The sequence below is a fragment of the Phodopus roborovskii genome, unplaced genomic scaffold (assembly GCF_943737965.1).
Source record: "Phodopus roborovskii unplaced genomic scaffold, PHOROB, whole genome shotgun sequence".
NCBI lineage: Eukaryota > Metazoa > Chordata > Mammalia > Rodentia > Cricetidae > Phodopus > Phodopus roborovskii.
In genome coordinates, this window is record NW_026126480.1 from 15100738 (window position 1) to 15114794 (window position 14057).

Sequence of the window (14057 nt, forward strand, 5' to 3'; positions counted from 1 at the left end):
TGTGTGCCACTATCTCACCAATATATCTTGCAGGCAGGTCACTGTTGTTGGTCATAGGATATGGTAGGTGGATCCTATTCATGATTAGCTTTATACTATAGTAGCATGTATTGTATCTTTAACAGTATGAAAACTAGTCAGTTAGGGTGATGTTTCTAGTTGGACACAAGTTTAATTTCTCTGCGAAATGGCATAATTGAGTAGTATTTCCAGCAAAGGGTCATTGCTGTTAGGCTGTAGAGGGTAACCAATGGTCCTGGGAATAGCTTGTGAGGGTTAGGGTTTGGTTCATGGGACATCTTTGGGCAACAGATAAATAAGATGTAGTCCACTCTGTCACTGGGAGTCTTATTTGATGATATAAGATTATGTCTACTTGTAGCACTGTATACCCAAATTATATTATATAAATTTCTTTCATATATATATTATTTTAGGAAGTTTCTATAGTAATATGGCTCAATGCCTTTCTAGATGCCTTTACTGTCAGTTGTCTTTCCCAATATTCCCTCCTTTACCCTGTACTGACATCCTCCTCTCCATTGAATTCTCCTGTTATAGTTTTCTCTTCATAAAGATGACTTATTTTATTTCTGCTTCCATGGAAGTTTCCTTCCTAATGTTTCTTACCTTACTAGTAATGTAATCTCTTTGTTATTCTGATGAAATGCATATATGTAAACATTTAAAAAGTTAATATCCATATACAATAGAAACCATGCAGTATTTGTCTTTTGCAGTCTGCATTACCTCACTCAGGATAATTGATTCTCGATTTATCCATTTACTTGCAAATTTCATAATTTCAGTTTTCTACTTCATTAGGTAACTGTAGCATAGCTTTGTTATCAGTTTCTCAATTGATGGACATCTAAACAGGTTCCAATCAGGCTATAATGAGTAGAGAAGCAATTAAAATGGATAAATAAATATCTCTCTAGTAAGAGGTAGAATCCATTGGGTATTGCCCATGAATAGTATAGCTGGGTCTTATGGTAGACAATTTTTCAGCTATTTTTCACATGAGGTTTAGAATAAATAAGTATTGATGTTTATTTTTAAATATGTGTTTCAAGTGTAGTATTTCCAAAAAAAATCTCACACATGGATCTCATTATTTCCCTGTATTTCATTTTGTTTTAATTAAGGAAGTAGAATACCAACATTCATTGAATTGTCTTTCATCACAGTATACTTTTAATTTAAAAAAAAAAAAGTCTGTTAAGATCCTTCCTTAAAATCTTTCATCACTTAGTTCTTTGGACATTGACAAAACTGAGGCTTTCATCTCTTTGGTATTTAAAAGAAAATCAATATTTTTTAATCCTTTCTTTACTTAAATGATTATCTTCTCACTGTCACCATTTATGGTCACTTATTTTTGTCACACATACAACATTTCCAACACAGCAGGATAAGAAAGCTTGTCCCCCATTAATCCTTTGAAAGTTTTATAAACACAGGCCATGGTTTAATACTTTCCTCTCATTCCTATTTTAATACAATAATTTAGATGATAAATCTAATAATGAAGGATTATGATGGCAATGATGGTGAAAGCCATGTAATAATGAAAATAATATCAGAAACACTGTAAGACAGAACTGTAAGAATGTATTAGGAGAGCATAATAGCGATGGCATCGGGTATGCCGGAGGTAGATGTACCTAAGGAAAGATTCTCTTTCCAGGGTACTATGAAGTCTAAAAACAGCCTTCAGAATTGATCCATCTAGTTCTTTCTAGAAACAAAAATTTTCTCTATTATTTCTCAATAAAAATATATTTAGGAAAAGTTTCAATTAGCAATAGTTGTGCCTTGGATAAACCTCATGGGCTACCATACTGCCACTGCACAAGGAAGGAGGGAGGGAGAGAGAACTGGGATTGATATGTAGAATAAAAATTATATATATATATATATATATATATATATATATATATATATATATTAGAAAATCACAAAAACAGCTGACCTGAACAAGCAGGAGCTCATGGACTCCAGTCTGATAGCTAGGAAACCAGAATAGGACTAACCCAGACCCCCTGAATGTGGGTGCTAGTTAGGAGGACTGGGGAGTCTATGGGGCCTCTGGTAGTGGATCAGTATTTATCCATAGTATAGGAATGGACTTTGGGAGCCCATTCCACATAGAGGGATACTCTCTCAGCCTAGACACGTGGGGGTGGGCCTAGACCCTGCTACAAATGATATGACAGACTTTGAAGATACCATGGAAGGCCTCACCCTCCCTGGGGAGCAGAAAGGGGATCGGATGGGGATTGGGAGGGGGACAAGGGAAGAGGAACATGTGAGGGAACTGGGATTGACATGAAAAACAAGCTAGTTTCAAAATTAAATTAAAAAAAACACAGCCATTACCTTTTTTGATATTGCACAAATTTGATGAATGCACAAATGATACCATTTCTATCTGAACTGATTAGAAATGTGGTTGTTTATAATCACATATTTCAGTTCTTGCATAGGGAAAGATAGTTGAAGTAGAGTATGTGCTGATCTATATTCAACTATTAATTTAGCATAAGGTGATCCTGGTCTGGTCAATGACACTTTCAACTTGTGACTTAATTATTTCATTACTTTGTTTTCTCTGAAATAATTTCTCCCTTTTTCTGTATTTATGTTTGATCATAAATTGAAATAAAGAAAAAATACTAAAATTTAAACATGATCTAGAAGATGTAATCGAAAAAAAAAATCAGTGTAGGTGGGACATTGTTGGAGGAAAGTGGTGTTTAGAAAATAAAAAAAAGCACAGCTTACACTGAGTTAGTTCTAAAAGAAAATGCTCCTTCTATGTAGTATTGCTTAAACTGAAACAAATATGGACTGTGATGTAAAGCAAGAACATTTTAGTTTTGCAGTTATTAAATACAAGACTGTGCAAATCAAAGATTTCATCCATTTCTAACACTTTCTAAAAATGTATTGCTATAATAAGGAAAAGCAATCACTTATGCAAATGTTTATATTAGAGTACCAGGATAGTGGTTAGCATTGATAGCAGTAGTGTTGCGCTTCAAAGAAAACAGTAAGAAATATCCTGACCACAACAATTCTAGAACTTCAATAAGAGTATTTTGATTAAGAATCAAGAAATGAACAACTGAACAAAACCTGAAATGATATGGGAATCCTTTCACACATTCAAGGATTTGTATGTTTAATCTTAAACATAAAAGTTTAGTAGAGTTTCTAACCCTGACTTCAACACTTAAAGCTTTGTTCTGTTCATTATAGTAATCACTGTTGTCAAGCCCTTACAAGTTTTTCTTTTCCTGTTAATGAGATGTACCTGGCTAGCATTAACTGAATCGTGTGTGCCAACCCATGTAATAAGTTCTACAAAGTGATACTGCATGTTACTCTAATAACCATACAATTTGTAATTTCAATTTTTCTTCAGCCCCAAGCTCCAGTATCTGAGGACAGAGTACAGAGAAGAGATGTCTATGTCTTCAAATCACACCAACCTCAGGGATGTCTGGTACACCATGATTGGAATCCCAGGGCTAGAATATGCACACATTTGGCTCTCTATCCCCATTTGTTCAATGTACATACTGGCCCTTGTAGGCAATACCCTATTAATATTTCTGATCTTCACTGATCACAGTCTTCATGAACCCATGTACCTTTTCCTCTCCATGTTGGCTCTAGCTGATATCATTCTATCTACAGTGACCACCCCAAAGGTTCTTGCCATCTTCTGGTTTCGAGCTGGTGGCATTTCATTTGCTAGCTGTGTGTGTCAGATGTTCTTTCTCCACTTTATGTTTGTGACAGAGTCTGCCATACTGCTGGCTATGGCATTTGACCGTTATGTAGCCATCTGCTTTCCTCTAAGGTACACCACCATTCTAACCTCATCAGTCATCGGCACAATGGGCATTGCGTCTGTGACTAGAAGCTTCCTCATCTGTTTCCCCTTGGTCTTTCTAGTTTATCGGCTCACCTACTGCGGAAGAAGCATCATTTATCATTCCTACTGTGAACACATGGGCATTGCTAGGTTGGCCTGTGACAATATCAAAGTCAATATTTACTATGGAATGACTGTACCTTTATTTTCCATAGGCCTAGACATTGTGCTTATCATCATCTCTTACACCCTTATACTTCATTCAGTATTTAGAATTCCTTCTCGGGATGCCAGACTCAAAGCTCTAGGTACATGTGGCTCCCATGTCTGTGTCATCCTTCTATTCTATACACCTTCTCTCTTTACCTTTTTTGCTCACCGTTTTGGGGGCCACAACATACCACGTTACATGCACATTCTTTTTGCTAACCTCTATGTGGTGGTACCTCCTGCCCTCAACCCCATCATTTATGGAGTGAAGACAAAGCAAATTCAAGACAGGATTTTTCAGATGGTTTCATTCAGTAAGGTGTGGTTTTGATATGGAACATTGAAGTTTGATCTTAAAGTGTTCTTCTATAAATTACATAACTGAATTCTTCTGTCATGTCAGCATTAAAAGTGAGAATGACAGTTGAGCTCTTATTGATTATTTGTCTCTTGTTTAGAACAAAGGTAGTATTAGACAGCTTAATTTTTGTTCTATATTCAGGTCACTTGCAATATCTCCAGAGAACTAAGAATAGGGCCCGTATTCACAAACCAAGCAACTGAAAAGCAAATGTCAATTATCAACCTGTCACATTTCACCCTCTCTTTTTTCACTGTTTTGTCAGTATTATTTTTTATTAAATGTATTTTTAAAATTTTACATTCCAAGTGATTTTTGACCCACCACTCCAGATTCTGATGCTCCTTACCTCTCCCATCCAGTCCTCCCAACAGGTAAGAGTGTCCATAGGAAGTTAAAATAGGGAAATATACAATGGCAATACTTCATAAAAAGTTTAAGTACCACTTTAGCAGTGTAGCTTAGTCCCTGATCATTTATGCTCTGAGTTCGAGATTAGAATTTTAATTGTTCAGTTTTGGCCATGACTATTACTCTTCATGGCCTCTTGAATATTTAGCTTCAAAAGTGTCAAGCATAAAATGAAAATAATCTATGTATTATTTTATTATTATTTGAAAACTAGTCTGCATCTCATGAATACTGAATTTTTCATCAGAAAAATATTTTCTCTTTCTTTCTTAGACAATCCTAGAGCATGCAACATTTAAAACTTTAAGAACAGGAGTTTGCAATAGAGATAAATAAACCTCATTAACTAATGCATTAATTGAACTATTGAAATTAATTAAAATCATTTCCCCCTAAATAAATGAGAAAAATAGTTCCCCTGTTGGTCATTATAAAAGACAGTGTGGATTGCAGAATTTCCACCATCGTGTATTTTTACAATTAAGAACAGTAGTAAAAGATGTCCCTTAGGAAGTAATTTAATGATAGGATGTTAGGGCATGTAAGAAATTTTTTTTAAGAAACAATCATTTTATATATCAATCCTCCTTTTTTCTCCATCCCATGTTCCCATGCTACCACCAATCCTCCCGACCCACCCCTGCTGGCTCCCTAAGGATAGTGAGGCCTTCCATGGGGGATCATCAAAGTCTGACACATCATTTGGGAGAGGGGCTAGGCCCTTTTCAGTGTATCAGTGCTGAGAGAGCATCCCTCCATGGGGAATGGGCTCCCAAATCCATTTGTGCACTAGGGATAAATACTGATTCTACTGTTAGAGGTCCCATAGATTTCCTAGGCCTCCTAACTGGTACCCACATTCAGAGGGCTTGATTCAGTACAATGATGGTTCCCCAGCTTTACCACTGGAGTGCCTGGACTCTCACTAGATCAGACCAGCTGTTTTTGTGGGTTTCTCCAGCATGGTCTTGACTCCTTTGCTCATCCCTCTTCCCTCTCTACAACTGGATTTCAGGAGTATGACTCAGTGCTTAGCTGTGGGGCACGTAATCTCAAATAGTTACCCAAATACACATGTACCTCTCTAATGGGTATGTGCACTCACAACACTAAAAGTGAAGGTGAACTAATGAATGATGTCATGAGTGCCCTGGGTCTGTTTCTTAAGATGTTTCTTAAAACTTTAATATATAGAATTGCCACAGAAGTTGGACCTAAGTTATTTTATGGAAATAAAGTTTTAAATATTTTACAGAGAAATGAGATAATGAAAAATGATACATGTTGAATTATCTCATGTACATGGATACATCAACTCAGACCCATATAGATCAACATATGTGTTATATTTATATTAAATTTAAAAACAAATAAAATGTCACTTATATTGTAGAAAAGTTTAAGGAAAGATTTTAGCTAAGATAAATTTAAAACAATACTCTATCCATTTTCTCTTTTTAGAAAAAAGATACATTACACTAATATTGTATCATTTCATGGTAATGTAGGTAGATATTACTGTTTTCTTCATACAAGTATAACTTTAAATACAATTATTATAATGCTACATAATCTTTATCAAGTATCTAATTACCCAATAAAGTATGCACAACTTATATTTGATTGCTTTCATTGTATCTTGAATGTGTATTTAACTATTTGGTCTAAGTTTTTCATTCTTACAAGAGTATTTTAAGACTTTCCTCTTGAAGAAGTATTACAAGAGAATGCAGTTGTGGTAGCTGTTTGACAATATCTATCACCAGCTAGCTGTTAGCAGTGGGCAAGGAAAATACATACATAGCTATAGAATTTAGATCACAATACATATTTTTCAAAATTCAAGACATACTTATTCAAAATATTTGCCTAACTCTACAAATGAAATATTGTATCTTACTCTTGTAAGAATAGTTAAAATAAAAACAACAGAGTTTATGCTGGAGAGGATGTAGAGAAAGGGGAACAGTCCTCCAATGCTGGTGGGAGTCCGAACTCATGCCACAACTTTGGAAATCAGTATGGCATTTCCTCAAGAAAATGAGAATCAGTTTACCACAGATCCAGCAGTTTCACCCACAGGTAAATGCCCAAAAGATGCACATTTATACAACAAGGACATCAGTTTAGCTATGCTCATAGCAGCATAATTTGTAATAGCCAGAACCTGGAGGCAACCTAGATGCCCCCAACTGAAGACTGGATGAAGAAAATGTGGTACATTTACAAAATGGAGTGGGGGGACATTGGGATTTTTTAATTTGTAGGCAAATGACTAAAACTAGAAGAAACCATCCTGAGTGAGGTAACCAAATCACAAAATGACAAACATGTTATGTACTCACTCATGTATGGATTTTATATATAGAGCAAAGGATTACCAGCCTACAGTTCACACCACCAGAGAATCTAGGAAACAAGGAGGACCCAAAGAGAGACATAGATGGTCACCCACAGAAGGGGAAAGGGACAAGATCTACTGAGTAAACAGGGAGTATGGGGAGAGGGAGTCAGGAGAAAGAGTGGGAAGGAGGAGAGAGGAGGAAATGAAGGAGGAGAAAGATTGAGTCAGGGAAAGAATAGAGGAGAGCAAGAAAGAAAAGAGATACCATAATGGAAGGAGTCATTATAGGTTTAAAGAGAAATCAGGCACTAAGGAAATGTCCAGAGACATCCCCAACTAACAATCTAAGCAATAGTGGAGAGGCTACCTTAAATGACCCTCCACAATAATGGGATTGATGTCTACTTTACATGCCATCCTAAAGCCTTCATCTAGTAGCTGATAGAAGCAGAAGCAGACACCCACAGCTAAACACTGAGCAGAACTCCTGGAATCCAGTTGCAGAGAGAGAGAGGAGTGATGAATAAAGGGGTCAAGACCTGGCTGGAGAAACCCACAGAAACTGGGGAGCTCATGGACCCCAGTCTGATAGGTAGGAAACCAGCATAAGACGGACCCAGACTCACTGTGCATGGGTCTCAGTTAGGAAGACTGGGCAGTCCATGGGGCCTCTGTTATTGAGTGGGTCAGTATTTATCCACAGTATACTTACGGAATTTGAGAGCCCATTTCACATAGAGGCAGACTCACTCAGCCTAGACACACAGGGAAGGGCATAAGCTCTGCTCCAAATGATATGTCAGACTTTGAAGATTCCCCATGGAAGGCCTCACTCTCCCTGGTGAGCTGAAAGGGGTTGGAATGGGTGTTTGGAGGGAAACAGGAGAAGAGGTGATGATGAGAGAACTGGGATTTACATGTAAAACAAGCTTGTTTCAAATTTAAAAAAAGGGGGGGGGGATATTGTTTGCCTACTGAAGTCTGTCAATATGATTCATATCTATTTAGAAACTTCTTGGAACTGATAAACGTTAGAAAATCTTCTATGATCACCACTCTCATTGCTGAGAATTTAAACACTGGGGATGTAAGAATGAGACAACAGACTGATCTAAAAGAGGAATCTACATTTTCCAAGTTTTCTGGATGCCAATACCTTGTGTGTGCATGCACAGATGACTAGAGGGCCAAGACACCAAACTCTCCAGAGCTCAGTATAACTTAAATAAGTGAACTTTTCTCAGCCAAATTGAAACATTTTATAATTCACAGGTGATGCAATAGAGTTTATGGGAAAATAAGGATCTAAGGGAAGTAATAAAATTAATTGTTCTCCTATAATGCATGATAAGCCTTCAAATTAGCATGTTAAGGGTCAATCTATTTCTAGTTGTTTTATTCACAACATCAGAATAAAAGTTAAGAAATCTAAGGAATAAAGTAAAATGGTACAAGTTGGCAACATGTCAGTGCCTGAGGATGAGATAAGCACACTGTAGTCAGAGCTGAGCAGAATCCACAGTGTCCTCTCTACATGTAGTTGTGATAGTTACTGCTGAACAAATTCTGTGCCCACTGTCAGCCCTGGAATTTCATTGGAGGACAGTTTCAGGAGATTCTCCTTAGGCCTTCCAAAAAGACAACTTCCAGAACCAAAAGAGAATGAACTTGGCACCTCTGCGATAAGCATTGAATGTTGAGAAAGAGCTACGTAAGTAGACATTGTGATAATTTGATTCCTACCAGGAAAACATGTATGACTTAAGTAAGAATGAACTATAATTGTACAGAGAAGTTAAGCTTTTATTTCCTCCATGCACAAATTTTGATTAAAATCTGGAGGAGTGAGTTATTTTCATTTGTTAAAGGTGAACCACCAAAACAATGACTGCAGCACAGGGCATACTCACCACACTCTGTGCAGCGTTCTGTATGCACAAACCTGACTATAGGACATGTTAAACTTCCCATGCTCCATGCAGTTTTCTGAGCCTTCCTGGCTACATTGACCATAACAGCAAGTTCAAGCAAAAGGATCAATGTCTAAGTTTATGACAAAATTAGTCATGTGGATTTTACGTTGAAGTTAAATAATAATGCTGCAATATTATTCCTTTGCAGAATTTGAAGTGTCAGTTTCCAAGAAATAAACTGTCTTTTCAAGATAAATCAAATTTCCAACTGTAAAAAGTTGTGTGTGTCCATCTTACATTGCCTTTCTATGAATGTATTACAAACAGTTTTGTTCGGTCCTTGTTTTTCATTTAAAGTTTTCACTGTAATGTTGGTATGAAAACAAAATAGTCTTGACTATACTTTGGTTCTGTGAGTCAGGAAAAAACAATACTGAATTTCTATATGTTATATTTTTTGCCCAATTATAATATATAAGATCCTGCCATTGATTTACTCTTAAGCTTGGCTCTTTGAATCTTTGTTTATTATGTGGGATTGCATTAAGGCATTAGTAAAAGCCTGTGTCATCTGTGAAGATGTTACATCTTGACTTTAAAGTCCTTCAACTTTGTATTGACTTTTCTTTCCTGCAGGCATTGAACTTTGCTTTCGTGTGAGTGTCACTTTCCATTTCCTGAGAAAACAAGTCTACATTGTTCTATCACAGAGGGACATAACTATTACTACCAAAAAAACTCTCCATAGTATTTTTAAATCATTTTTAAGTATCTTGTTTATGGCAGAAGTGAATCATGCTGATGATTTTATTAAACATTCTCCTTTGATTTTCAGATTTAGAAAAAAATCATTGTGAGGACTTGGGTCTGACACTTTATACTTCATCCTTATTGTATGCAGACTGGGGGAGGAGAGTCTTCAAATCACAGTAAAAAAGATAAGACATTGTGATTCTAATATTTCTCCATACCCACGTAAGCTTAATATAGCATTCCAATAGTCCCATCATGCCCCATTCCCCATGGAGAAGAGAATTCAGGAATGTCTTGGGCATGTGTGTATTTGACCTTGGTACATGAAAAAAAAAATACGCCATTATACAGTCCTAAAGTTAAATTACCCCAAAGGTTAAATGACAGCAAATGATATACTTTTTATTTGTGAGGAGATTGTTAAAGCAAACAACTTGATTTTTCAAAACTGCATAAAAAAAATCTCTGTATCATTGCTCATATATGTCTCAGAGCTATAGGTTCTGGAGTGCTGTTTCCTTTGAGTCATCCATCACCTCTTGTTCTTACATTGTTCCTGCCTCCTCTTTCACACTGCTCCCTAAGCCATAAAGGGAGAGTTTGTTCGATGAAGACATCCCAATTTTTACTAAATGTTCTAAATTCTCTCATTCCCTGCAGAATATCCAGTTGTGGGTCTCTGTGTTAGTTCCCACCATCTACGAGAAGCTACTCTGATGACAACTGAACAAGACACTGATCTGTATGTATACCAGAATGTCATTAGGTATAACCATTGTTACTATGGTTTTGTTTTTTGAAGAATCATAATAATTGGCTTTCCTCTAGGCCCCTTGTCTATCCAGTCTCAGGTTTTTGACTACCCTAACAAAAATGCAAAGCAATAGTGTCCCAAAGCCACACACAAAGTCAAACCAGACAAAACCTGCACACAAGAGGGTGTCTATGTGCACAACATTCTACTCATACAAAGAAGATATGAGAAGCTGATTGTGTTGAAAGAGAAGTCAGTAACAACCCTGGTATACTGACCAATGCCAGAGTAAGGCCCATGCCCAAGACTGGTTGGTTAATACCAAGTGGACTCTGTGATTAACCTTTTTATATGAGAGAAAGAAGGAGGCAGAGAAGGAGAGAGGGAGGGAGAGAGAGAGAGACAGAGAGAGAGCACAGTTGGATCAGTACTAAGTTGGGGATGATTTCAGAAGAACTGAGAGAAAAGAAAATATTACCAAAATGTATGAAATTGTGAAAGAATAAATGAAATCATTATCTTAAAATTTTAATAGAAGAGTCATGAAGTATTTGCATGCATAATTCATTATAAACGATTGCCAGAGCAAAAGTACTTATATGTTATTTTACTGTAGGAAACATTATGGATAAATAGTGTTCATAATGCTTAGGCCACTTCTCTTTCTGTTCTGGTCTATTCTTTCTTTAATTTATTATTATATGTACCATAGTTTACTTTAAGAACAAGGAAAATGAAATAAGATACATTCTGCCATTCAATGTAATCCTAAACATTTTGTTCCTAAGTGGTAATGGCACATGCCTTTAATCCTAGTACTCAGGAGGAGAAGCAAGCAGATTTCTGTGAGTTTAAGGCACACATGGTCTACAGAGAGATCCAAGACTGCCAGGACTACAAACAGGAACCCTATGTAAAACTAACAAACAAACAAAACAAACAAACAAAAAACACAAACACATAAAAATGTATTTCATTGATGCGCCATTACTTGGCAGCTTCTTCAGTATACTGACACCATCAACTGGTGAACCATCCCACCATTCATAAATGGCCTGGGTAGAATAGTTTGGATTTATGAAAGCAAATCACACATGGACACCATAAAGTATGAGGGGCAGAATTAGTGGCAAAACGAAGAGATAACTGTATGATCACCTTGAAGGAAGCAGTAGCTGGGTGAACTGTCAGAACTGTGACTAAAGGGAGGTGTGAAACAGTGATACCGAAAAGCCTCCACACAATGAGGCACTGGTCTCAGCCAGATTCTTCCTATATTTAAGATTTCTCAAACAAATGCTCCTTCTTGTATGTGTAACTATGTAGCCTTTTAAATAAACATGTTGACCTCTGAAAAATATTACTTAATTACATGAAAATATATTCATTTGACAAGGTGGCAAATAAATTTAAAATACATTTCTCAGCTTTATAAGAACAGTAGGTTCTTTTTTTTTTTTTAATTTTATATAACCAAGTCCATTTAAGTGAAAACAAACATTTATAGACAATATTTGGGAATTTGGGCATTGTTCTTTCCAAACTACTTCCTGCTGATAAGGGGCGCTGTCATGGGTGATTCGAAGAAGATTCAGAAATCCAGGCTGTAGTCTGTCAGGCTGCTTTATCCAGCTGTTTTGAATGTAGGATCACCTGGTACTCTGTTTCAGGTGGTCTGGCTTGATCAAACCACATTAGTCTGAAAGTAATCCACATCTTTTCATTTTCTGTGGAAACAAAAATAGAAATCCTTTTCCCCAGTAACTTGGCCTTGAACTTAAATTTTGGAGTCAAAGCATTTTTTTTTATTTAATTTATTATTTTACATGTCAATCCCAGTTCCCTCTCCTTCCCTCCCTCCCAACTTCCCTCCTTCCCTCCCTTCCTCCCTCCCTCCTTCCCTCCTTTTTACCCTCTCTGCCCTTTCACATGCACTCTAACCACCCTCCCATCCCCCCACCCCAATTCCATATGTAGCAGAATGTCATCCAGTAGGGGTCATGTAGGTCTGACAGCTCATGTGAAGTAGGGACTAGGGCTTCTCTCCTTTCTCTAGTTATCCCTCCATGGGGGATGTGTTCACAAAGTCCTATTGTGCTCCAGGGATACAACCTGGTTCCACTGTCTGAGGTCCCTTAGACTGCTCAGTCCTTCTGGCTGAGACCCATATTCAGGGGGGCCTGAGTCAGTCCCATGCTGGCTTCCCAGCTATCAGTCTGGTGGCCTGTTAGCTCCACGTTCAGGTAAGCTGTCTCTATGTGTTTCTGTCCTGTCACTCTGCATCTGAGTTCTACTTCGACTCAGTGTTTATGTATGGGTGTTTGCTTCTGTTTCCAACAGGCATTAGGTTGAGGGCTCCATGGATAAGTTAGTTGTTGATCTCACTCTCCGGGAAGGGCATTTATGATAGCCTTTCCAAGGAAGCTTAAATTGTTAGTTGGCAGCAGTCTTGTAGTTCTCCAGACCTTTCTTTGTGTTCAATTTTATCTTCAAACCAATATTGGCTACCTCTTTTATGTTCTCTCTCTCTCTCTCTCTCTCTCTCTCTCTCTATCTGTCTCTCTCTCTTTCCTGTCTTCTACTCCTAACCAGGCTAAATCTTCCTGGTTGCACATGTTTTCCTTTCCTCCCCCTCGTTTTCTCCTACTTCTCTCTCCATTCGCTGCCCCCCCCCCACTCCCCCTGAGCTCTGGGGGCTTGTCCATTACCAGTTTTGTGAGGGACTTTATATGAATCTCTTAGAATACACCTTGTATCCTAGTTCCTCTGGTGGTGTCAATTATAGGCTGGTGATCCTTTGATCTAGGTCTAAAATCCATATATGAGTGAGTACATACTGTGTTCCTCTTTTTGTGACTGGGTTACCTCTTTCAGGATGGTTTCTTCAAATGCCATCCACTTGCCTGCGAATTTCAAGATATCATTATTTTTTTCTGCAGAGTAGTATTCCATTGTGTAGATGTGCCACATCTTCATTAACCATTCTTCAATTGAGTGGCATCTAGGTTGCTTCCAGGTTCTTGCTATTACAAATAGTGCTGCTATGAACATAGTTGAACAGATGTCTTTGTTGCATGGATGTGAATCCTTTGTGTATATGCCTAAGAGGGGGATTGCCGGGTCCTGTGGTAAACTGATTCCCATTTTCCTGAGGAACTGCCATACTGATCTCCAAAATGGTTGTATGAGCTTGCATTCCCACCAGCAGTGGAAGAGTGTTCCCTTTTCTCCACATCCTCCCCAACATGAGTCATCATTGGTGTTTCTAATTTTAGCCATTCTGGCAGGAGTAAGATGGTATCTCAAAGTTGTTTTGATTTGCATTTCCCTTATACTAGGGATGTGGAGCATTTTCTTAAGTGTCCTTCAGCCTTTTTGACTTCCTCTATTGAGAATTCTTTCTTCAGTTCTGTACCCCATTTTTT

The 14057-nt window shown here is 37.5% G+C and overlaps 1 protein-coding gene and 1 pseudogene across 1 annotated transcript; one reads left to right on the forward strand and one right to left on the reverse strand.

The window, feature by feature from the left end:
- Positions 1–1735: 1735 nt before the first annotated feature.
- On the reverse strand, positions 1736–1862 carry LOC127228984 (uncharacterized; annotated as a pseudogene).
- Positions 1863–3470: 1608 nt separating this feature from the next.
- Positions 3471–4427, forward strand: LOC127228062 (olfactory receptor 52Z1P). Its single transcript, XM_051192499.1, has one exon. The coding sequence runs from the start codon at positions 3471–3473 to the stop codon at positions 4425–4427; it is 957 nt and encodes a 318-aa protein (XP_051048456.1).
- Positions 4428–14057: the final 9630 nt, after the last annotated feature.

Bases quoted from the DNA above. Each gene is read 5' to 3' on its own strand.
- LOC127228062 (XM_051192499.1), top strand. From the start codon at position 3,471: ATGTCTATGTCTTCAAATCACACCAACCTCAGGGATGTCTGGTACACC.